At 55.3% G+C, this 24,643-nt stretch overlaps 4 protein-coding genes across 7 annotated transcripts; all 4 read right to left on the minus strand.

The window, feature by feature from the left end:
- Positions 1-1,617: 1,617 nt before the first annotated feature.
- Positions 1,618-4,312, minus strand: LOC118701279 (ice nucleation protein InaU-like). Its single transcript, XM_054518430.1, has 2 exons — positions 4,218-4,312; positions 1,618-4,129 (listed from the first exon to the last, which is right to left on the minus strand). The coding sequence occupies exon 2, from the start codon at positions 3,700-3,702 to the stop codon at positions 2,404-2,406; it is 1,299 nt and encodes a 432-aa protein (XP_054374405.1). The 5' UTR covers positions 3,703-4,129; positions 4,218-4,312; the 3' UTR covers positions 1,618-2,403.
- An 88-nt stretch (positions 4,313-4,400) lies between these two features.
- Positions 4,401-13,553, minus strand: SARNP (SAP domain containing ribonucleoprotein). Of its 2 annotated transcripts, XM_036405908.1 has the most exons (12): positions 13,496-13,553; positions 12,017-12,116; positions 11,829-11,875; positions 10,083-10,150; positions 9,889-9,940; positions 9,673-9,746; positions 8,671-8,699; positions 8,389-8,414; positions 7,723-7,791; positions 6,859-6,939; positions 5,855-5,917; positions 4,401-4,759 (listed from the first exon to the last, which is right to left on the minus strand). In XM_036405908.1, the coding sequence occupies exons 1-11, from the start codon at positions 13,529-13,531 to the stop codon at positions 5,876-5,878; spliced, it is 624 nt and encodes a 207-aa protein (XP_036261801.1). In that variant the 5' UTR covers positions 13,532-13,553; the 3' UTR covers positions 4,401-4,759; positions 5,855-5,875. The 2 variants fall into 2 exon arrangements, with proteins under 2 accessions (XP_036261801.1, XP_036261802.1); XM_036405909.1 differs by lacking the exon at positions 7,723-7,791.
- Positions 13,554-14,457: 904 nt separating this feature from the next.
- On the minus strand, positions 14,458-19,551 carry DNAJC14 (DnaJ heat shock protein family (Hsp40) member C14). 3 transcript variants are annotated; one of them, XM_054518432.1, is made up of 7 exons: positions 19,473-19,551; positions 17,512-19,029; positions 17,324-17,430; positions 16,474-16,593; positions 15,583-15,743; positions 15,002-15,104; positions 14,458-14,779 (listed from the first exon to the last, which is right to left on the minus strand). In XM_054518432.1, exons 2-7 carry the CDS (start codon positions 19,000-19,002, stop codon positions 14,560-14,562), a joined length of 2,202 nt encoding a protein of 733 aa, XP_054374407.1. In that variant the 5' UTR covers positions 19,003-19,029; positions 19,473-19,551; the 3' UTR covers positions 14,458-14,559. The 3 variants fall into 3 exon arrangements, with proteins under 3 accessions (XP_054374407.1, XP_054374406.1, XP_054374408.1); XM_054518431.1 differs by having other exon boundaries at positions 19,385-19,543; XM_054518433.1 differs by lacking the exon at positions 19,473-19,551 and adding an exon at positions 19,344-19,358.
- A 1,970-nt stretch (positions 19,552-21,521) lies between these two features.
- On the minus strand, positions 21,522-24,095 carry PYM1 (PYM homolog 1, exon junction complex associated factor). The gene is made up of 2 exons (XM_036405901.2): positions 23,855-24,095; positions 21,522-22,426 (listed from the first exon to the last, which is right to left on the minus strand). Exons 1-2 carry the CDS (start codon positions 24,088-24,090, stop codon positions 21,526-21,528), a joined length of 1,137 nt encoding a protein of 378 aa, XP_036261794.2. The 5' UTR covers positions 24,091-24,095; the 3' UTR covers positions 21,522-21,525.
- Between the last annotated feature and the right edge of the window lie 548 nt (positions 24,096-24,643).

Genomic DNA, 24,643 nt, shown 5'->3' on the forward strand with positions numbered 1-24,643 from the left:
CTCGTGGGGACCTCCAGCCCCTCGTGGGGGTCAGAGCCCCTCATGGTGGTCACCAAACTCTCATGGGGACCTCCAGACCCTCATGGGGACCTCCAGCCCCTCATGGTGGTCACAGCCCCTTGTGGTGGTCACCAGCCCCTCATGGGGACCTCCAGGCCCTTGTGGTGGTCACCAGCCCCTCGTAGTGGTCCCCAGACCCTCGTGGGGACCCCCAGCCCCTCGTGGTGGTCCCCAGACCCTCATAGGGACCTCCAGACCCTCGTGGGGACCTCCAGTCCCTCATGGTGGTCAGAGCCCCTCAAGGTGGTCACCAGACCCTCGTGGGGACCCCCAGCCCCTCGTGGTGGCCAGGCCGGGGTCGGGGGTCGGGGTCCCCCCGTCGGTGCCTGGGGGGCTCCGGGGCTGGCGGGGGACAGGGGACACCACACCAGGAAAGGTCCAGAACCGCTGGGAGGGACCGGGAGGGACTGGGAGGGACTGGGAGGGGCCCTGGAGCCCCAAACCCGCGGGGCCGCACCCCAAAAACCCCGCAAGGCGCCGGGGCTGCCACGGGCAGGGGGCACCAAGGGGACAGGATGGGGAGGGTGGCACTGGGACCAGTGAGCCCCAGGCACTGGGACCAGTTCAGGACTGGAGACTGGAAACCACCGGCTCCAGGCACTGGGAGCAGTCAGAGCTGGAAACTGGGACCAGTTATCCCTGGACACTGCACCAGTCCCCACAGGGGGCAGCACTGGGCCCAGTAACTGGCTCTGACTGGTCCCAGTGCCCGGGACTGAATGGTCCCAGTATGGGCTCTAACTGGTCCCAGTACCCATCTCTAACTGGTCCCAGTACCCGGGTTTAACTGGTCCCAGTACCCGGCTCTAACTGGTCCCAGTAGCCGGCTCTAACTGGTCCCAGTGCCCAACTCTAACTGGTCCCAGTACCCGGCTCTAACTGGTCCCAGTGCCCAACTCTAACTGGTCCCAGTACCCGGCTCTAACTGGTCCCAGTACCCAACTCTGACTGGTCCCAGTAGCCGGCTCTAACTGGTCCCAGTAGCCGGCTCTAACTGGTCCCAGTACCCGGGTCTAACTGGTCCCAGTGCCCAACTCTAACTGGTCCCAGTACCCGGCTCTAACTGGTCCCAGTACCCAACTCTGACTGGTCCCAGTACCCAACTCTAACTGGTCCCAGTACCCGGGTCTGACTGGTCCCAGTGCCCAACTCTGACTGGTCCCAGTACCCGGCTCTAACTGGTCCCAGTACCCGCTCTAACTGGTCCCAGTACCCGGCTCTGACTGGTCCCAGTACCTGGTTCTAACTGGTCCCAGTGCCTGGGACCGACCGGTGCCACAGGCAGGGGGTGGCGGGGCGGGGTGGCGGCCCCCCCGAGTATATTCTAATTATTCTAATTATTCTAATTATTCTAATTATTTCCCGCTCTCGGGCTGTGCGTGACGTCTTAGGTTCCTTTTCTGTTGGTCCGTCCGTTGTTTTTGTCCCTCGTTCTGTCGCTCCGGGGGGACCCGGGGGGGTCCCGGGGGGGGTCCCGGGGGAGGGGGGGGCGGGGCCGAACTCAGCACTTGAACAGCAAAAATATAAAAAAGAAAGAATAAAAAAAAAATTCCAAAAAAATTAAAATTAATTTTTTTTCTTTTAAATAGAGAAATAATCTGAGAGTTCCGAGGTTTTCAGGCCATGTCCCCCCCCCCCCCCCATTGTCACCTTTGTCACCTCCGTGGGGCAGGAAGGTTCCAGAGGGGACCTTGGGGTGACACCAGGGGGACAGAGGGGACAGGGGACACCCCACACACAGTCCCAGGCTGGCACGGGGACAATGCCACCACTGCTGATCCATGGGGACATTTGGGACAGGGCTGGGGACACTCGGGGTCCTGGCACAGCCCCTGGCTGTAAAAGGGGATTTTTAATGGGGGGGATTTTTAATTTGTAATGGGGGATTTTAAGGGGATTTTTTTAAGGGGGATTTTTAAAGGGGAATTTTAATGGGGGAGGACTTTAAGGGGGATTTTAAGGGGGGGTTTAAGGGGGGATTTTAAGGGGGGATTTTAAGGGGGAGTTTAAGGGGGAATTTTAAGGGGGGATTTTAAGGGGGATTTTAAGGGGGAATTTTAATGGGGGGGACTTTAAGGGGGGATTTTAATGGGGGATTTTAATGGGGGAGGATTTTAAGGGGGGATTTTAAGGGGGGATTTTAAGGGGGGAGTTTAAGGGGGATTTTAAGGGGGGATTTTAAGGGGGATTTTAATGGGGGAGGATTTTAAGGGGGGATTTTAATGGGAGATTTTAAGGGGGATTTTAAGGGGGGATTTTACAAGCAGCCCCAGGAGCCGGCCCGGGGCTGCTTTATGGAGCCTCATTAGGGGCTGCAGCTATGCCAGGAATGTCCCCGGCTAATTAGGGCCGAGGGGACAGCGAGGTGTCACTAAGGGGGGGGGGGACACTGAGGCAGGGGAGGGGACAGGGTGGGCAGGGACCCCGCAGGGTCCAAGCAGGGACTGGACACAAGGACGTGGCTCCAATCAGGCCTGTCAGGCTGGTGGCCCTGCGGTCACTGGCCCTGTCCCCAATGTCCATCCTGGCCATGTCCCCAATGTCCATCCTGGCCATGTCCCCAGTGTCCATCCTGGTCCTGTCCCCAGTGTCCATCCTGGCTGTGTCCCCAGTGTCCATTCTGGCCGTGTCCCCAATGTCCATCCTGGCCCTGTCCCCAATGTCCATCCTGGCCCTGTCCCCAATGTCCATCCTGGCCGTGTCCCCAATGTCCATCCTGGCTGTGTCCCCAGTGTCCATTCTGGCCGTGTCCCCAATGTCCATCCTGGCCCTGTCCCCAATGTCCATCCTGGCCGTGTCCCCAATGTCCATCCTGGCCCTGTCCCCAGTGTCCATCCTGGCCCTGTCCCCAATGTCCATCCTGGCCGTGTCCCCAGTGTCCATCCTGGCTGTGTCCCCAATGTCCATTCTGGCCCTGTCCCCAGTGTCCATCCTGGCCCTGTCCCCAATGTCCATTCTGGCCCTGTCCCCAATGTCCATCCTGGCCGTGTCCCCAATGTCCATCCTGGCCCTGTCCCCAATGTCCATCCTGGCCATGTCCCCAGTGTCCATTTTGGCCCTGTCCCCAATGTCCATCCTGGCTGTGTCCCCAATGCCCATCCTGGCCCTGTCACCAATGTCCATCCTGGCTGTGTCCCCAATGTCCATCCTGGTCCTGTCCCCAGTGTCCATTTTGGCCCTGTCCCCAATGTCCATCCTGGCTGTGTCCCCAATGTCCATCCTGGCCCTGTCCCCAGTGTCCATCCTGGCCCTGTCCCCAGTGCCCGTGTCCCCAGTGTCCATTCTGAACGCAGTGAACGCGATGAACGCCATGAACGCGATGAACACGATGAACGCAATGAACGCCATGAACGCGATGAACGCAATGAACGCAATGAACGCGATGAACGCGATGAACGCCATGAACGCGATGAACGCCATGAACGCCATGAAGGCCATGAACGCAAAGAACGCGATGAACGCGATGAACGCAGTGAACGCGATGAACGCAATGAACGCAATTAACGTAATTAACGCAATGAACGCAATGAACGTAATTAACGTAATTAACGCAATGAACGCAATGAACGCCATGAACGCCATGAACGCCATGAACGCAATTAACGCAATTAACGTAATTAACGCAATGAACGCAATGAACATAATTAACGCAATGAACGCAATTAACGTAATTAACGCAATGAATGCAATTAACGCAATTAACGCAATGAACGCGATGAACGCCGGGAGCGCGGCCGCGGGGCTTGGCCGCGCTCCACCCGCCTGGCCCGGGGCCACCGAGAGCGGCAGCGGCGCGGAGGGGACGGAAAGGGGAAAACCGGGAATTCCTGGAAAGAACCTCGGGAAAACCGGGATTCAACACCGGGAATTCCTGGATTTAACACCGGGAATTCCGGGAAAAAACCTCAGGAAAACCAGGATTCAACACCGTGAATTCCTGGAAAAAACCTCGGGAAAACCGGGATTCAACACCGGGAATTCCTGGAAAAAACCTCGGAAAAACTGGGATTCAACACAGGGAAAACCTCGGGAAAACCTCGGGAAAACCGGGATTCAACACCGGGAAAACCTCGGGAAAACTGGGATTCAACACAGGGAAAACCTCAGGAAAACCTCAGGAAAACCGGGATTGAACACCGGGAAAACCTCGGGAAAACCGAGATTCAACACCAGGAATTCCTGGAAAACCTCGGGAAAACCTGGATTCAACACCGGGAAAACCTCAGGAAAACCTGGATTTAAGACCAGGAATTCCTGGAAAACCTCAGGAATACTCCAGGAAAGGAGGGAATTCCCACAGTTCCAGCCCCACGTGCAAACCCCTGGCAAACAAAAGGGAATTTCCTTGGAAAAGGGGAAGATTTTTATTGGGAAATGTGGGACGAGGGGCAGAGCCCGACCCTTCCGAGGGGAAAAACCGGGAAAATAGAAAAAACCGGGAATACAAAACCTGGGCAAAACTGGGAAAAACCGGAGGATTTTCGGGATGGGAAGGAGCATCCCGGGAATTTCTGAGGTTCCCCGAGGATGGAAAAGGAGAATTCCCAAAAAAATAGAATCTCTTGGGCTGGGAATGGCCCCGGAATTCCGGGAATGGCCCCGGCCCCGCCGCTCCCACGGCTCCGGGATGAGATTCCCGAAATTCCAAATGCTGGGAGCTCAAAGTCTTCAACAGGGGAAGGGTTCAGGCAAGGCCCACCTGGAAATGCAAGAAATCCCTGGAATTCCTGCTTGGATTCCATGGGAAATTCCCCAAAAATCCCACAGAGATGGGGATAGCCGTGATTCCCATGGGAGCTGCTCCATGGATCTCCCCAAATCCATGGAAAATGAGCCCCAAATCCATGGAAAAATGAGCCCCAAAATCCTGGGAAAAACAATCCCAAATCCTGGGAAAAATGGCTCCAAAATCCCTGGGAAACATCCCCAAAATCCCTGGAAAATGAGACCCAAATCCTTGGAAAAACATTCCCAAAATCCTGGGAAAAACAACCCCAAATCCCTGGAAAAACGGCCCCAAATTCCTGGGAAAAACAACCCCAAAATCCCTGGAAAAACATCCCCAAAATCCCTGGAAAATGAGCCCCAAATCCATGGAAAAATGGCCCCAAAATCCTGGGGAAAATGGCTCCAAAATCCCTGGAAAATCAACCCCAAAATCCCTGGAAAATGAGCCCCAAATCCCTGGAAAAAGAGCCCCAAATCCTTGGAAAAACATTCCCAAAATCCTGAGATAAACAACCCCAAATGCCTGGAAAAACAACCCCAAACCCTTGGAAAAATGGCTCCAAAATCCCTGGAAAATGAGCCCCAAATCCATGGAAAAAGAGGCCCAAATCTACGGAAAAACAGCCCTAAATCCATGGAAAAACATCCCCAAAATCCCTGGAAAAACAGCCCCAAATCCCAGGAAAAATGGCTCCAAAATCCCTGGAAAATGAGCCTCAAATCCCTGGGAAATGAGCCCCAAATCCATGGAAAAACAGCCCCAAAACCCCTGGAAAATGAGCCCCAAATCCATGGAAAAACATCCCCAAAATCCCTGGAAAAACAGCCCCAAAATCCCTGGAAAATGAGCCCCAAATCCATGAAAAACTCCAACATTTTGGGAATTGTGCCCCAGATTTGGGAATTCCCTCCCTCCCAAGCCCAGCTCCTCCTTTTTCTCTTCGATTTTTTGGGGGGAAAAATTAAAAAAACTGAGGAGCAAAATTCTCCAAGGGAAAAAAGGGGGAATTCCCTTGGGGTGGGAATTCCATGGAAAATTGGGAATGAGGGCAAAGGGGATCCTGACCTGAGGAGAGGCCGGAGCAGCTCAGACGATCCCGAACCTTTCCGCCCTTTTCCGCTTCTTTGCCTGGATTTGGGAAGGGCCAAAAAGAGGGAAAATTCCAGAAATCCATGAGGAGAATCCCGGGAAAAAGAAAGAGAGGGAAGGGGGTGGGAATGGGGAAATTCCTGATTCCAAAATGTGGGAAAATTCTGGGATTTGGGGGGGGTTTTCCAGAGGAAAAATGGTCCAAAACACAGGGAATTCCAAACCCTGAATTCCTGGGGAAAAGACCTCAAAATTCCTGGGAAAGGAGCCCTGAAATTCCTGGGAAAATGGCCCCAAATCCCTGGGAAAAACAGCCCCAAAATCCCTGGGAAAACTGTCCTGAAATTCATGGAAAAATGGCCCCAAATCCCTGGGAAAAACAGCCCCAAAATCCCTGGGAAAACTGTCCTGAAATTCATGGAAAAATGGCCTTGAATTCCTGGGAAGTTGGTCCCAAATTCCTGGAAAAAACAGCCCCAAATCCCTGGGAGAAAAGTCCCAAAATCCCAGGGAAAAGAGTCCCAAAATGCACGGAAAATTCCCTCAAATCCCTGGAAAATGGCCCTAAATCCATGGAAAACCCCCCAAAATCCATGGAAAACCTCCCCAGATCCTTGGATCTCTCAAGGGTTGGGAATTGGGAGGAGGTTTTGGGATGAGCCCAGGGATTCCCAGCCCCAAATCCCGGGAATTCCAAACCCCAAATCCCAGGAATTCCCAGCCCCAAATCCTGGGAATTCCCAATGCCAAATCCCGGGAATTCCAAACCCCAAATCCCAGGAATTCCCAGCCCCAAATCCCAGGAATTCCCAGCCCCAAATCCTGGGAATTCCCAGCCCCAAATCCCGGGAATTCCCAACCCCAAATCCCGGGAATTCCAAACCCCAAATCCCAGGAATTCCCAGCCCCAAATCCCGGGAATTCCAAACCCCAAATCCCAGGAATTCCCAACCCCAGATCCCGGGAATTCCCAGCCCCACCTCGGAATCCTCGGCGGCGCCGGCCCCGGTGACGATCCCGAACCTTTCCTTCCTCTTCTTCAGCTTCTCATCCTCCTCACTCTGGGAACGGGGTCAGGATTGGGAATGTTGGGAATGTTGGGAATGTCAGGAATGGATCCCTGGGGTCCCTCCCGAGCCCCTTCCAGGGCAGGGAAATATTCCCGTGATCCCTGGGTAACCCAAATCCCAAAAACCCCAAATCCCAAAAACCCCAATTCCTGAAACCCCAAACCCCCAAAAAACCAAAATTCCCAAAAAACCCAAATCCCAAAAACCTCAATTCCCAAAAACCCCAAATCCCAAAAACTTCAATTCCCAAAAACCCCAATTCCCAAAAACCCCCAATTTCTGAAACCCCAAACCCCCAAAAAACCAAAATTCCCAAAAAACCCCAATTCCCAAAAATGTCAATTCCTGAAAAATCCAAACCCCCAAAAAAATCAAAATTCCCAAAAAAAACCAATCCCCAAAAACCCAATTCCCAAAAACCTCACCTCCCAAAAACCCCAAATCCCAAAAACCCCAATTCCCAAAAAACCCCAATTCCCAAAAACCCCAAACCCGTAAAAAACCAAAATCCCCAAAAACCCAATTCCCAAAAACCTCAACTCCCAAAAACCCCAAATCCCAAGTCCCAAATTCCCAAATCCCTGAAAAACCCCAATTCCCAAATCCCAAAATCCCCAAAACCCCAAAATTCCCCAAAACCCCAAGCCGGGGAAGGGTGGAGTCGGCAGGGCTGGAAAATTTGGGAATTTTGGGATAATCCCAAGGTGGGGAGGGCGCCCTGGCATTCCCAGAAGTCCCAAAATTCCTGGAATTCCCAAAATTCCCAAATCTCACCTTCTTGGAGAGGGAGGAGACGTTGAGGCCGAACCTCTGGGCCCTTTCCTTGAGCTTTTCCAGGTTTATCTGGGAAAAAGGAAATTTGGGATTTGGGATCCCTGGGGCTTCCAAAGGGGAAAATTCCAGAATAAAATTCCCAAAAATTCCTCAGCTCTGGGGGCTTTTCCAGAGGGGCTGATCCTGGAAAAACTCCAGGGTTTTTTTTGGGGAATTGCAACCCAAAATTCCCATTGGAATTCCCCAAAATTCCACCAAAATTCCCAACTGAATTCCCAAAATTCCCATTGTAATGCCCCAAAATTCCACCAAAATTCCCAAGTGAATTCCCAAAATTCCCATTGGAATTCCCCAAAATTCCACCAAAATTCCCATTGGAATTCCCCAAAATTCCACCAAAATTCCCAACTGAATTCCCAAAATTCCCAACTGAATTCCCAAAATTCCCAACTGAATTCCCAAAATTCCACCTGAACTCCCCAAAATTCCACCAAAATTCCCAACTGAATTTCCAAAATTCCACCAAAATTCCCAAAATTCCACCAAAATTCCCAAAATTCTGTGGGAATTTCCAAAATTTCGTGTCAATCCCTCAAAAATCCACCCAAATTCCCCAAATTCCACCCAAATTCCCCAAAATTCCATGGGAATCCCAGATTTCCTCACCGTGGGTTTGGAGTCTGCCAAGAGTCCTGGGAAAAAGAAGAAAATTCCCGTCAGGAATTGGCCAAAATTCCCAGATTTCAGCCCGGAACTGGGAATCCCCAGGAATTCCAGGAAAATCCCAAGCCTGGGGTTTTTTGGGATGGGAAATCCCAGGAATTTACGGGACATTTGGGGTTTTTTTTCCCACCAAATCCCAAAATTCCCAAATCCCAGAAATGTGGGGAAAGGGGGAATTTGAAATCCCAGGGAATTCCCAGAATTCCGGGAATTCCCTTTCCTCACCTTTTGTGGGAATTGTGGCCAAGCCGAACCTGTGGGAATGAAAAAAAAATGGGAATTAGGGCTGGAATTTTGGGAATTAGGGCTGGAATTCTGGGAATTAAGGTTGGAATTCAGGGAATTAGGGCAAATTCCACAAAACCCCAACAAAATCCCACCCCAGGATGCTCCTGGAACATTCCAGGGATTCCGAATCCTCTGGGAATTCCAGCCCGGCCCCGCCCCGACAGGGATCTCACCATGAATTCCCAAATTTCTCCACCCAAATATTCCCAAATTTTCTCCCCAAAATTCCCAAATTTCTTCCTCAGAATTCCCAAATTTCTGCCCCAGAATTCCTGAATCTCTCCCCCAGAATTCCCAAATTTCCCCCCAAATATTCCCAAATTTTCCCAAAAAATTCCCAAATTTCTCCCCCAGAATTCCCAAATTTCTCCCCCAGAATTCCCAAATTTCTTCCCCACAATTCCCAAATTTCTGCCCCAGAATTCCCAAATTTCTCCCCCAGAATTCCCACATTTCTGCCCCACAATTCCTGAATTTCTCCCCGAGAATTCCCAAATTTCTGCCCCACAATTCTTGAATTTCTCCCCCAAAATCCCCAAATTTCTTCCTCAGAATTCCCAAATTTCTCCCCCAGAATTCCTGAATTTCCCCAGAATTCCCAAATTTCCCCCCAAATATTCCCAAATTTTCCAAAAAAAATCCCAAATTTCTCCCCCAGAATTCCCAAATTTCTTCCCCAGAATTCCCAAATTTCTTCCCCACAATTCCCAAATTTCTGCCCCAGAATTCCCAAATTTCTGCCCCGCAATTCTTGAATTTCTCCCCCAGAATTCCCAAATTCCCCCCAAAATCCCCAAATTTCCTCCTCAGAATTCCCAAATTTCTCCCCCAGAATTCCTGAATTCCTGCCCCAGAATTCCCAAATTCCCCCCCAAATTCCCAATTTCCCCCCCAGAATTCCCAAATTTCCCCCCAGAATTCCCAAATTCCCGGGCTCACCGTGCCGCCCTCGCCGCCTTTTTGCTCTCCAGGCTGACGGGGACGTTGAACCTCTCGGCCCTTTTCTGCATCCTCTGGGAAATGGGAAAGATAAAAAGGGAATTCTGGGAATTGCCAGGGGAAAACTGGGAATTTACAGCCAGGAAATTGGGATTTTCCAGCAAAAAAAAATTGGGATTTTCCAGGGGAAAATTGGGATTTTCCAGGGGATTTCACCTCCATCTGGGAGATTTCTGAGGAGATTTTCACCACTTTCTTCTCCTGGATCCTGGAAAAAGTTTGGGGAAAAGGTCAGGGATGCTCCAGAGGCCGCTCCAGGAGGGATTTGGGGTCTGTCCCCATTCCCAACAATCCCCTGATCCCCCTCTCCCGGCCCCTCATTCCCAGGTTTTGCCAGGAATTCTCCTCACACGTCCGGCGACTTCACCGGCGCCTCCTCCACCTTCACCGGCGGCTCCGGCGCCTTGGGCTCCTCCTCCTGCAAATCCGTGGGAAACCCATGGGAAACCCATAAAATCCATGGGAAATCCATGGGAAATCCATAAAATCCATAGGAAATCCATGGGAAACCCATAAAATCCATGGGAAATCCATGGGAAATCCATGGGAAACCCATGGGAAACCCATAAAATCCATGGGAAATCCATGGGAAATCCATGGGAAACCCATGGGAAACCCATAAAATCCATGGGAAATCCATAAAATCCATGGGAAACCCATGGAAAACCCATGGGAAATCCATGGGAAATCCATGGGAAACCCATAAAATCCATGGGAAATCCATGGGAAATCCATGGGAAACCCATGGGAAATCCGGAAAATCCATGGGAAATCCATAAAATCCATGGGAAATATGGAAAATCCATGGGAAATCCATGGGAAATCCATGGGAAATCCATGGGAAACCCATAAAATCCATGGGAAACCCATGGGAAACCCATGGGAAATCCATAAAATCCATGGGAAATCCATGGGAAATATGGAAACTCAATGGGAAATCCATGGGAAATCCATAAAATCCATGGGAAATATGGAAAATCCATGTGAAATATGGAAAATCCATGGGAAATCCATAAAATCCATGGGAAATATGGAAAATCCATGGGAAATCCATGGGAAATTCATAAAATCCATGGAAAATATGGAAAATCCATGGGAAATATGGGAAATCCATGGAAAATATGGGAAACCCATGGGAAATATGGGAAATCCATGGAAAACTCATAAAACCCATGGGAAACCCATAAAATCCATGGGAAATTCATAACATCCATGGAAAATTCACGGAAAACCCATGGGAAATATAGAAAATCCATGTGAAATCCATGGGAAATATGGAAAATCCATGGGAAACCCATAAAATCCATGGGAAATATGGAAAATCCATGGGAAACCCATAAAATCCATGTGAAATATGGAAAATCCATGGGAAATCCATAAAATCCATGGAAAATATGGAAAATCCATGGAAAATATGGAAAATCCATGGGAAATATGGAAAATCCATGGGAAACCCATAAAGTCCATGGGAAATCCATGGGAAATCCATGGGAAATTCATAACATCCATGGAAAATTAATGGAAAACCCACGGGAAATCCCTCCATAGGAAACCCATGAAATCCATGCAAAATTCGTGGCAAATCCATAAAACTCCTAGAAAATCCATGGGAAATTCAAGGAACGTTCACAAAATCCATGGGAAATCCATAAAAAACCCATAAAATCCATGAGAAATCCATGGGAAATCCATAAAAAACCCATAAAATCCATGAGAAATCCATGGGAAATGCATAAAATTCGTGGAAAATCCACGGGAAATCCATAAAATCCACCCCAGCCCATGGTCATTCCCAAGGAAAAATCCCCAGATTTCCACAAAATCTCCCAAAATCCTCCCGATCCCCCCTTTTGCCAGCACTCTCCCATCCCAGGGTGGCATCAAACCCAAAATCCAAAATCCCAAAATCCAAGATCCCAAAATCTGGGATCTCCCATCCCACGTTCCCGGGATCTGGAGCATCCCAGGCCCCAAACCCAACAGATTTGACCCCAAAAAAAAGCAGGGAAAATGGGAAAATGATTTCAATTCCGGAACGCTGCCTCATTCCCAGCCCAAACCCCCCGGAAAACCGGGATGATCCCAAAAATGCCCACCTCAATCTCCTCTCCCAGCACGTCCTCCTCGTTGGGCTCCTCCTCAGCTGGGAAAGAAAAGCAAGGAAAGGTCAGGGCGGCAAAAATTCCTTGGGAATCGCAGGAAAATGAGGATTTTTTCCTTTTTTTGGGGGGTGGAAATTCCAGCTGGGAATTCTGTGGGGTCGGGGATTTTTGGGAGCACCCACCGTGCTCCTCCAGGTAGGCCTGGAGCCGGTGGATCAGGTCCTGCTTGTTGCCTTTGGCTTCCAGCCCCCGCGCCAGGCACTCCTGCTTCAGCTCGGCCAGCTGGGAATGGGATGGGATTTATGGGATGGATGGGATGGGATGGGATGGGATGGGATGGGATGGGATGGGATGGGATGGGATGGGATGGGATGGGATCCATGGGGTGGGATGGGATGGGATGGATGGGATGGGATAGGATGGGATCCATGGGGTGGGATGGGATCCATGGGGTGGGATGGGATGGGAGGGGATGGGATGGGATGGATGGGATAGGATGGGATCCATGGGGTGGGATGGGATGGATGAGATAGGATGGGATCCATGGGATGGGATGGGATCCATGGGGTGGGATGGGATGGGAGGGGATGGGATGGGAGGGGATGGGATGGGATGGGATGGGATCCATGGGGTGGGATGGGATGGGATGGGAGGGGATGGGATGGGATGGGATCCATGGGGTGGGATGGGATGGGAGGGGATGGGATGGGATGGGATCCATGGGGTGGGATGGGATGGGATGGGAGGGGATGGGATGGGATAGGATGGGATCCATGGGGTGGGATGGGATGGGATCCATGGTGTGGATGGGATGGGATGGGATAGAATGGATGGGACGGGATGGATGGGATGGGATTTATGGGATTTATGGGATTTATAGGATGGATGGGATGGGATCCCTCAGGACCCCCACCCAGGACCCCCTCAGGGCCCCCCAGATCCCCCCTCCAGATCCCCCCCAGACCATTCCCAGGGCCCCCTCAGTCCCTCAGAGCCCCCTCAAGGCCCCTCCAGATCCCACCCAGGACCCCCACCCAGGACCCCCTCAGATCCCCCTTCAAACCCCCCCAGGGACCCCCACCTAGGGCCCCCCCAGGGACCCTCAGATCCCTCCAGAGCCCACTCCAGATCCCCCCCAGACCATTCCCAGGGCCCCTTCAGAGCCCCCTCAAGGCCCCTCCAGATCCCACTCAGGACCCTCCTCCCAAGATCCCCTCAGGGCCCCCACCCAGGACTCTCTCGGGAATTCCCTGAGATTCCTCCAAATCCCACTCAGGACCCCTCAGACCCCCCAGGGCCCCCTCAGACACTCAGATCCCACTCAGGGTCTCCCCAGATCCCCCTCAGGGCCCCCCCAGATCCCCCTCAGGACCCCTCAGACCCCCAGAGCCCCCTATGGAACCCCCCATAACCCCCTCAGGACTCCAGATCCCCCTCAAACCACCCCCAGATCCCCCTCAGAGCCTCCTAAGGGCCTCAGAGACCCTCAGAGCCCCTTCATGGCCCGCCCAGAGCCCCCGGCCCGTTTCCCGCCGTTCCCCCGTGCGCTCCCTCAGTCCCAGCCGCTGTCCCCGGGGCTGTCCCGCTCGCCGGGCTCTGTCCCCGCTGTCCCCACCGTTCGCCCGCGGTTTTCCCGGCCCCATCCCCGCTCCCAGCGGCACCTTCAGCTTGTGCAGCTCCACCGGCTCCGCCGCCATCTTGACACCCCCCGCGCCGGCCCCGCCCCTCAGGCCGCCCCGACCAATCAGTGCCGCGCGTCCTCCGCCGCCCCGCCCAAACCCGCCGCTCGCCATTGGCCAGGGCTGACGGTAGCACCCGCCGGTGATTGGCCTGTCGGGCGCTGGGGGCGGGGAGGTGCTGACTGACGTGCAGATGAACCAATGAAAATAGGGAGATGCTGAGCGGCCGCCAATGGAAGAGAGGGCGGGAAACGCGGACTTCCGGGAGGTGTGGCCGAGACCGGAGCGGGGTCATTGAGGGACTCGGGTGTAATTAATTATTTTTAATTATCGCACTTCATTAAACTATTGATATTCCCAAAGAGGTAGATTTTATTATTTAACTCTTTGAGTCTCCAGAACAGCCCCTGTTTCCCGCAGCTACCGTGCCACAACCCCCCTTTATTAATCATTAAAATAACCTAAACAATTAAAGAATTAAACTAATTAGAATAATTAAAATAATGCCATTTATGGAGGTGGCGGCCGCCATGATGGGTGTGGCGACCGCCATGATGGATATGGCGGCCGCCATGATGGGAGTGGCCGCTTCTCCGTCAGGCCCGACCGTATCTCCGGACTAACCGGACACGCCCCCACCCCACGGGTCCGTCCCGGCTGCTCCGAACCCGCCGCAACCCCGGTAACGGCGCCTGAAGCGCCGCCAGCGCGGCCCTGCCCACACTCAAGATGGCGCCGCGCTCTGAGGCCACACCGGAACCCCCAACATGGCGGCGCTCACTGGGGCGTCAATGACGTCATTCTTTATCCGGCGCGGCCCGGAAGTGGCGCGACCCGGAACTCCCGGGGCTTTGGGGACACCTGCGGGGCCTTGGGGACCCCCAAATCAACCCCTATTTCCACCCCTCCTTTTTTTTATTTTTAACACAAAAACCACCACTCGATTTTCTTTAGAAAACACCAAAAAAAGGAAAAAAATAGATTTTTTTTATTCCAAGCCCTTTTTTTTTTTGTTTTTTTGTTTTTTTAGGGGGGTGGGGGTCTCCTCAGCGCGGCAGCGGCCGCCGCCCCTTCTTCCTCCTCTTGTGCTTTGTGTCCCCCCTGGGGGGACCCCCCTGGGGCTGGGGGGGTCCTTGGGGGGGTCCTGCAGCCCCGGGGGGGGCGGGGAAAGCCCCCCCGGCCTCCGGGCCCGGATTTCCCTGGAAAACGCGGGCCAGGAAATCCTGGAGGTCAGCGGGGGAGGGCGGGCTGCCCTTGGGGGGGGCCCTGGGGGGAGAGAAAAAAGGGGTTGGGGCACGGCTGGATGTACCTGGGCACAGCTGGATACACCTGGGCACAGCTGGATACACCTGGGCACACCTGGGCACCCCTCTGGGCACACCTGGACACCTTTGGAACCTCCTCCCCCAGGACTGACCGTTGGCATCCAGACCCTGGACACTCCAGGACACCCTTGGGGACACCCCAGGACACCCCCCCAGTACTGACCGCTGGCGTCCGGCCGGCGTGGCTGTCCTGGCACCGAAGGACAGGTGGTAGGGGACACGGTGGCTGTCCGGGGAGATGGCCACGCGCTGGCAGCCCGCCCACTCTGGGGACAGACAGGGGACACTTGGTCATGGTGGCACCAGTGATAGTCGTGGTGTCCCCTTGGGCATGGTGACACCAGAGAGGTCCCCAGGATGGTCATGGTGTCCCCTGGTCATGGTGGCATCAGGGACACCCTGGGGATGGTGACACCATGGACCCCGGGTCATGGTGTCCCCTTGGTCATGGTGGCACCAGGGACACCCCAGGGATGGTCATGGTGACACCAGAGAAGTCCCCAGGATGGTGACACCAGACACCCCCAGAGATGATCATGGTGTCCCCTTGGTCATGGTGACATCAGAGAGACCTTCGTGTTCATGGTGTCCCCAGAGACCTCTGGGATGGTGACACCAGAGGGACCCAGGGATGGTGACACCAGAGACCCCTGGTCATGGTGTCCCCTGGCCATGGTGACCGCAGGGACCCGCTGGGATCTGTCACCCCCCGTTCTGTGTGTGCCACCCCGGGTGTCCCCTCACCGGTGACGTCGTAGATGTGGCCGTCCATGCGGGCCAGGTAGGTGACCTTGAGGCCCAGCAGGCTGGACTCTGCCCACAGGTCACCCTCTTCGGCCGCGTGCCACCCCCCGCACGGGCCACACCAGCGGCCACCGCGCGGGTCCCTGTCCAGCTGGAACCGCCTGTGGGGACACGGGGACATTGGGGACATGGGGACATTGGGGACGTGGGGACACTGTGACACTCCCAGGGACATAGGGGACTTGGGGACACTGGGGACATTGGGGACACCCCCAGGGCACAGCACAGGGTCCCTGTCCAGCTGGAACTGCCTGTGGGGACACGGGGACATTGGGGACATTGGGGACACCCCCAGGGCACAGCACAGGGTCCCTGTCCAGCTGGAACCGCCTGTGGGGACACGGGGACATTGGGGACACCCCCAGGGCACAGCAAAGGGGTCCCTGTCCAGCTGGAACCGCCTGTGGGGACATTGGGGACATTGGGGACACTGTGACACTCCCAGAGACATAGGGGACATGGGGACATTGGGGACACTGTGACACTCCCAGAGACATAGGGGACATGGGGACATAGGGGACACTGTGACACCCCCAGGGACACGGTGAGACCCCCAGGACACGACGTCACCCCAACCTTCCAGGACACGGTGTCACCCAAGCCCCCCAGGACACGATGTCCCCCCCAGTGCTGTCCTCACTGTCCCCAGCGTCCCCATTGTCCCAGGTGTCCCCACGGTGTCCCCACAGTGTCCCCACCTGTGCCGTCCCCCGCAGCGGGTGCAGCCCATGGCGTCCCAACTGCCCCACAGTGTCCGGCACTGTCCCCACTGTCCCTGCAGTGTCCCACAGTGTCCCTGGTGTCCCCACAGTGTCCCCACGGTGTCCCCACCTGTGCCGTCCCCCGCAGCGGGTGCAGCCCATGGCGTCCATGGCGTCCCTGAGCTCCTCCTGCAGCCGGCCCAGGAACGCGCCCAGCGCCCGCGCCAGCTCCCCCTGCGCCAGCTGCTTCCTGCGACCCAAAAACGGGGAATTAGAGCCCAAAATATGGGATTGGCACCCAAAATATGGGATTGGCACCCTGAAAAATGGGATTTATACCAAAAAAATGGGATTTAAAACCCCAAAAAATGGGAATGACAGCCCCAGGAACGCGCCCAGCGCCCGCTCCCCCTGCGCCAGCTGCTTCCTGCAACCCAAAACATGGGAATTACAACCCAAAATATGGGAATTAGAACCCAAAATATGGGATTGACACCCTGAAAAATGGGACTGGCACCCCAAAAAATAGGATTCCCACCCCAAACCAGGATTCCTACCCCCAAAACCTGGGATTCTGCACCCAAAACTGGAGGTCCCGCAGCCCCGAAACCACAACCCCCACCCAGGATCCCCACCCCAAAATTTGGGATTCCTGCCCCAAAACCTGGGATTTCCACCCCAAAATTTGGGATTTCCACCCCAAAACCTGGGATTTCCACCCCAAAATTTGGGATTTCCACCCCAAAACCGGGGATTCCCACCCCAAACTTTGGGATTTCCGCCCCAAACTCATGCCTGGTACTTGCGCCGCCTCTCGGGGCTGCTCACCTGCTCCCAGCTCACCCCAAAACAAGGATTCCCACCCCAAAATATGGGATTCTCACCCCAAAACCTGGGATTCCCACCCCAAAATTTGGGATTCCCCCCCCCAAAACCTGGGATTCCCACCCCAAACTTTGGGATTTCCGCCCCAAACTCACGCCTGGTACTCGCGCCGCCTCTCGGGGCTGCTCACCCGCTCCCAGCCCGCACTCAGCACCTTGAACGCCGCCTCCGCCCGGGGGTCGCGGCTTTTATCGGGGTGCACCTGCCAAGACACGGCCCTCGATGTCCCCAAAACGTCCCCAAAGCGTCCCCAGCCCTGCCGGGGGACGTCCCCGACACCCACCAGCACCGCCAGCCTCCGGTACGCCCTCCGCAGCTCGGTGTCCGTGGCCGTGGGCTCCACGCCGAGCACCCGGAACGGGTCCAGCTCCTCCTCGGCCACCTCGGCCATTGTCACCAAGCGAGTCACCTCCTCGTCGCTGTCGCCACTGCCACCTCCGCGGCTCGCCCGCCGCCGGAACCGCTCGCCCAGCAGCTCCCGGCAGCGGCGGAGGCCCGCGGAGGCGCCGCGGAGGAAGGAGCGGAGGAGGAGGAGGAGGAGGAAGAGCAGCGCCAGGAGAGCCCCGAGGAGGCGCAGGCAGAGCGCGACCCCCGCCCGGGCCACCCGCAGGGACCCTCGCTGTCCCCTGGCGGCGTCGCCGGGGTCGTCGTGGCGTTGTCGCCGGGGGGCGCCGGGGTCCTCCGGGGGTCGCCGGTGGCGGCAGCCGAGGCCGCACGGGAGGTCCCGGGAGGGGCTCGGGGGAGCGGCCGGGGGGCACCGGCAGCCGCAGCGACCCCCGGGGGAGGGGACACTGCCGGGGCTGGGGACACTCCTGGGGTTGGGGACATTCCTGGGGTTGGGGACACTCCTGGGGCTGGGGACACTGCCGGGGCTGGGGACACTGCTGGGGCTGGGGACATTCCTGGGGTTGGGGACACTCCTGGGGCTGGGGACACTGCCGGGGCTGGGGACACTCCCGGGGTTGGGGACATCCTCAGGGCTGGGGACACTCCTGGGGCTGGGGACATCCTCAGGGCTGGGGACACTCCTGGGGCTGGGGACATCCTCAGGGCTGGGGACACTCCTGGGGCTGGGGACATTCCTGGGGTTGGGGACACTGCCGGGGCTGGGGACACTCCTGGGGCTGGGGACATCCTCAGGGCTGGGGACACTGCCGGGGGTCCCGGGTTTGGGGACACACTCAGAGTTGGGGACACTCTCAGGACCGGGGACACTCCCAGAGTTGGGGACACTCCTGGAGCTGGGGACACTCTCGGGACCAGGGACACCCTCAGGGCTGGGGACATTCCTGGAGCCGAGGACACTCTCGGGACCAGGGACACCCCAAGGACCAGGGACGCCACCAGAGCTGGTGACACCCTCAGGGTTGGGGACACTCCCAGTGTTAGGGACACCTTCAGGAGTGAGGACACTCCCGGATTTGGGGACACCCCCGGGGCTGGGGACACTCCAGGGACTGGAGACACTCCCAGAGTTGGGGACACCCTCAGGGTTGGGGACACCCTCAGGACCGGGGACATTCGTGGAGTTGGGGACACTGCCGGTGTTGGGGACACTCCCGGGACCGCGGTCGCCGCCAGCCCCGGGGACAGGAATGTCGCGCTCGCCGCTCTCGTCGTCCTCGCCCCCCGCCGTGCCGGTACCGGTGGCGCTGGTGGCACCGGTGGCATTGGGGGGGCGGCCGCAGGTCCCGTTCCAGGCGGCGCTGGGGCCTCCCCCGGGTCCGGGTCCGCTCCCCCCGGGCGCCGCCTCCCGGTACCGGGGCCGCTCCATCGCTCCGGGCTTAGGTCACGGCCATCCCTGGGACAGCGAGGGGAGAACGGGGTCAGGACCCCAGGGACCGGCACCGGACACAGCGGAGAGCCCTGGAGGGACCCCCGGAACGGCACCGGGACCCTCCAAAATGGACCCGGAACCCTCAGAACGGCCCCGGGACCCGAGGATCCCCCGATCAACCCCCGCGATGGCCCCGGTAACCCCGAAATCCGGTCCCGGGGACCTCCTGACCCCCCTGAACGGAACCGGGACCCCTGAACCGGCCCTGGGACCCCCCGGACGCTCGGAGTCCCGGTACCGGGGGGTTCGGGGGTGGTTCCGGGGCGTCCGGGACTCACCACGCCGGTACCGGGAGGATTTCGGGGGGTTCGGGACTCACCACGCCGGTACCGGGAGGGCTCGGGGGTGGTTTCGGGGCTGGTTCCGGGTGGTTTCGGGGGTGGTTCCAGGGGGGGTTCGGGACTCACCACGCCGGTACCGGCGTGGGGTGGGGGGGGGGGGTCGCACCGCCGCCCCCCCCCGGGTCCCCTCACGGCCGCACTTCCGCTTTCCGCCCGCCGCCGCGCTGGCCACGCCCACTTCCGGGGTGGGGCAACACGCGTGAGCGGCGCACTCCTTAAAAGGCAATGGCCACGCCCCTTCATTGGCATGAGACTGTCCTTAAGTGGACATGGCCACGCCCCTTAAAGTATTGTCAACGCCCTTTAAATTTGCATAGACACGCCCTTTAAATGGCTAGAGATACGCCTCTTAAAGAGGCAACGCTTGTTAAAGGGGCAATGCCGACGTCCCGTCACCGCGGTGGGGCCCAGCGCTCCCAGTTCCTCCTCCCAGTGCTCCCAGTTCCTCCCAGTTCTCCTAGCGCCCCCAGCTCCTCCTCCCAGTGCTCCCAGTGCTCCCAGTTCCTCCCAGTGCCACCTCCCAGCACTCCCATTCCTCCCCTCCCAGTGCCCACCAGTTCCCCCAGTGCCCCTTCCCAGTTCCCCCAGTTCCTCCTCCCAGTTCTCCCAGTCTGGGCTCTCTCCTGGCCCTCCCCCTCAATCCACGCCCCCCAGGACCCCCCAAATCCCCCCCAAAATCCCCCCCAAGGACCCCCCAAGGACCCCGACCCCCGTTGGGTCTCTGCTCTTTTATTCCTCCACCGCTCTGAAAAATGAAAGCAAAAAAAAAAAGACAAAAAAGAGAAAATTTGGGGAGGGGGCGGCGACACAGAGAGGGGGGAGGGGGCACGGGGGGGGGAGGGGGGGCACGGCCCCGTTTTTGTGGTTTTTCACCCCATTTTTAAATCCCATTAAAAAGAGGGAGAGAAGTCGGGATGAAGGAGATGAAAAGAAAATCAAATGGAATAAAATTAGGGGAAAAAGGGGGAAAAAGAAATGAAATGAGAAAAAAAAAAGAAAAAAAATTAAAATAAAAAATTGAAAAGAAGAAAACCAAACCAAACAAAAAAAAAAAAAAAGAAGAAATAAAATAAACAAAAATAAATCAGTAAAATAAAATGAAAGAATAAAAGAAATAAAAAACCAAAATAAAAACAAAACAAAATAAGAATTAAATTAAAATAAAATAAACCAAAAAGAAAAGTGAAAAAAATTAAAATTTAAAAGAAAATAACAGAAAAATAACATAAAATAAAATAATAAATGAAATAAAATTAAACAAAAGAAAATAAAGCAAAATAAAATAAAGTAAAATAAAGCAAATAAATGAAGTAAAACAAAAGTAAAACAAATAAAACAAAATAAGATCAAATAAAACAAAACAAATAAAGTAAAACAAAATAAAGTAAAATAAAATGAAAAAAGTGAAATAAAATAAAATTAAACCAATATAAAATAAAATGAAACCAAAATAAAGTAAAATGAAATAAAGTAAAATAAAATAAAACCAAACAAAACAAAACAAAATAAAACAAAAATAAAATATAATGAAACCAAAAATAAAATGAAATAAAATGGAACAAAATGAAATAAAGTAAAATCAAATAAAACAAAGTAAAATAAAATGAAATAAAGTAAAATAAAATTTAATTAAATTAAAAGAAAACAAAATAAAATAAAAATAAAATAAAATAAAAAGGAAATAAAATTAAAAGAAAATAAAATTAAAATAAAATAAAATAAAAGAAAATAAAAGGAAATAAAGTGAAATAAAAGGAAATAAAATAAAACGAAATAAAAGGAAATAAAATTAAAGGAAGTAAAATAAAAAGAAATAAAATAAAAAGAAAATAAAATAACAAGAAAATAAAAAGAAAATAAAATAAAAAGAAATAAAATAAAAAGAAAATAAAAATTAAAAAAATAAAATAAAAAGAAAATAAAATAAAAACAAAATAAAATAAAACAAAATAAAATAAAACAAAATAAAATAAAACAAAATAAAAAATCAAAACAAATTAAAACCCAAAATAAACCCAAAAAAAACCCGAAAAAAAAATCCAAAATAAATAAAAAAAACCTTTAAAAAAATCAGAAACAAACCCCAAACCCCTCCCTCCCCAACGAAAGCCCAGCCCGATTACGAGTCCAGCTCCAGCGCCCTGAGTTCCTCCTCCAGCGCCCTCCTCCGGCCCAGCTTCTCCAGCTGCTCCCGGCTGGGCTCGGGCAGCGCGCCCCGCTCCAGCCGCAGCTGCAGCTCCTGCACCTGGCGCAGCTTCTTCCGCAGGCTCTTCATGCGCCGGCCCCGCTCCGCGCTGCCCCCGCCGCCTTCCGTGCCCGCCCTATCCCCGCAGCTGTTCCCCGAATCGCTCCCCGAATTGTTGGCATTATTGCCCGGGGTATTTCCGGAATTCCCACCGGAATTCCCGTGGTTACTCCCTAAATTATTCCCAGGATTGCTCCTCAAATTCCCCCCGGAATTCCCGACGTTGCTGCCCAGATTATTCCCGGAATTATTCCCCGATTGAATCGCGGCGTTTTCGCCGGAATTCGCTGAATTCTTCCCGCAATCTGCCGAATTCTTGCTCGAATTCTTCCCAGAATCTGCTGAATTCTTCCCGGAATTGCTGCTCGGATTCTTCCCCGAATCTCCAGGATTTTTCCCGGAATTCTTGCTGGAATTTTTCCCTGAATTCTTGCCGGAATTCCCGGGGTTTTCCACGTTTTTCTCCCCTCCCGCTGTCCCTCCTCCTCCATTGTCGCTGTCTCCTCCTCCTCCTCCTCCTCCCAGCCCGATTTTTTCCAGCTCCTGGCTCAGTCCGTCCCCGTGGTTTTCCCGATCTTTTTCCTGCTGCTGTTTCCTTTTCTCTTTGCGTTTCAGGTTCCTGCGGGCGCTTTTGGATAAAGTCGGGGAGGGGTCGCAGCCCCCCTCGGGCCTCCCGGGGGTCCCTCGGCCCGGCGGGGAAGGGGCGGGCTCGGGGTTTAAACCCGGCGGGAGCTCGGGTTTGCTCCGGAAGAATTTCACGTATTTGTTCTCGTAGCTGGAGGCGGGACAGGGGAGGAGGAAAAAGGGGAAAAAAAATCAAAGTAAAAATTAAAAAAAAAATGGTCAGGGGGTTTTGGGGAGGGGCTTGGAGGGGTCTGGGGGGAGTCCTGGAGGGGTCTGGGGGGGTCCTGAGGGGGTTTGGGGGTAACAGGAGGGGTTTGGGGGGGTCCTGAGGGGGTTTGAGGGTGACAGGAGGGGTTTGGGGGGGTCCTGGAGAGGTCTGGGGGGGTCCTGAGGGGGTTTGGGGGTGACAGGAGGGGTTTGGGGGGGTCCTGAGGGGGTTTGAGGGTGACAGGAGGGGTTTGGGGGGGTCCTGAAGGGTTCTGAGGGTAACAGGAGGGGTTTGGGGGGGTCCTGGAGGGATCTGGGGGCATCCAGGAGGGGTTTGAGGGGGTCCTGGAGGGGTCTGGGGGTAACAGGAGGGGTTTGGGGGGGTTCTGGAGGGATCTGGGGAGATCCTGAGGGGGTTTGAGGGTGACAGGAGGGGTTTGGGGGGGTCCTGAGGGGGTTTGAGGGTGACAGGAGGGGTTTGGGGGGGTCCTGAAGGGTTCTGGGGGTAACAGGAGGGGTTTGGGGGGGTCCTGAGGGGGTTTGGGGGTAACAGGAGGGGTTTGGGGGGGTTCTGGAGAGGTCTGGGGGTAACAGGAGGGGTTTGGGGGGGGTCCTGGAGGGATCTGGGGGGATCCTGAGGGGGTTTGAGGGTGACAGGAGGGGTTTGGGGGGGTTCTGGAGGGGTCTGGGGGCATCCAGGAGGGGTCTAGGGGGGTTCTGGAGGGATCTGGGGGGGTCCTGAAGGGTTCTGAGGGTAACAAGAGGGGTTTGGGGGTTCTGGAGGGGTCTGGGGGCATCCAGGAGGGGGTTGAGGGGTTTGGGGGGGTCCTGTAGGGGATTTAATGGGTTTGGGGGGGGGTCCTGAGGGGTCTGAGGAGCTCCTGGAAGGGTTTGAGGGGATCGTGGATGGGTCTGGGGGCATCAAGGAAGGGATTTGAGGGGTTTAGGGGGGACAGGAGGGGTTTAGGGGGGTCCTGGAGGGGATTTGAGGAGTCCTGGAGGTGTTTGGGGGTGTCCTGCAGGGGTTATGGGGGGTCCAGGGGGGTATGGGGGGGACAGGAGGGAGTTTGGGGGAGACAGGAGAAGTCTGGGGGGTCCTCGAGGGGTTTGGGAGGGTCCAGGAAGGGATTTGAGGGGTCTGGGGGGGACAGGAGGGGTTTGGGGAGACCAAGGGAGGACCCAGAGCCAGGCCTGGGTGAGACCCAACCCCTCCCCACACCCTGGGGACCCCCCCAGGACCCTCTGGGACCCCTCCCCACACCCTGAGACCCCCCCGGGACCCTCTGGGACCCCTCCCCACACCCTGAGACCCCCCCGGGACCCTCTGGGACCCCTCCCCACACCCTGAGACCCCCCCAGGACCCCCACTCACACGGGCACCTCCTCCTGGGGCACGTAGCCCTCCTTGACCCGGCGCTGCTTCCGCCAGGTCCCGTCCGGGCGCTGCGTGGAGGGGATGTACCTGCCTGGGGACAGCGTGGGGACACCATGGGGACAGCGCAGGGACACTGTGGGGACAGCTGGGGACAGTGCAGGGACACTGTGGGGACAGCTGGGGACACCATGGGGACAGTGCAGGGACACTGTGGGGACAGCTGGGGACACCATGGGGACATTGCGACAGCGCAGGGACACTGTGGGGACAGCTGGGGACAGTGCAGGGACACTGTGGGGACAGCTGGGGACACCATGGGGACACCATGGGGACATCGGGACAGCACAGGGACACTGTGGGGACAGCCCCACAGGCGACAGGGACTTTGGGACACCATGGGGACAGCTGGGGACACACTGGGGACACTGTGGGGACAGCTGGGGACAGCCCCACAGACACCACAGGGAACTTGGGGACACTGCAGGGACACGGGGACAGCATGGGGACACCTGGGGACAGTGCAGGGACAGCACGGGGACAGCCCCATGGACACCATGGGGACATTACAGGGACACTCGAGGAACACGGGGACAGCTGGGGACAGAGTGGGGACATGGGGACACCATGGGGACACCCTGGGGACACCATGGGTCATGGGAACATCCCCAAAGACATCGTGGGCATGTGGGGACATCCTGGGGACATCCACGGACACCACGGGGACATCCCCACAGACACTGGGTAGACACGAGGACTCCCTGGGCCACCCTGGGGACACTGCAGGGA

This window comes from Molothrus ater, unplaced genomic scaffold (assembly GCF_012460135.2).
Source record: "Molothrus ater isolate BHLD 08-10-18 breed brown headed cowbird unplaced genomic scaffold, BPBGC_Mater_1.1 matUn_MA207, whole genome shotgun sequence".
Lineage (NCBI taxonomy): Eukaryota > Metazoa > Chordata > Aves > Passeriformes > Icteridae > Molothrus > Molothrus ater.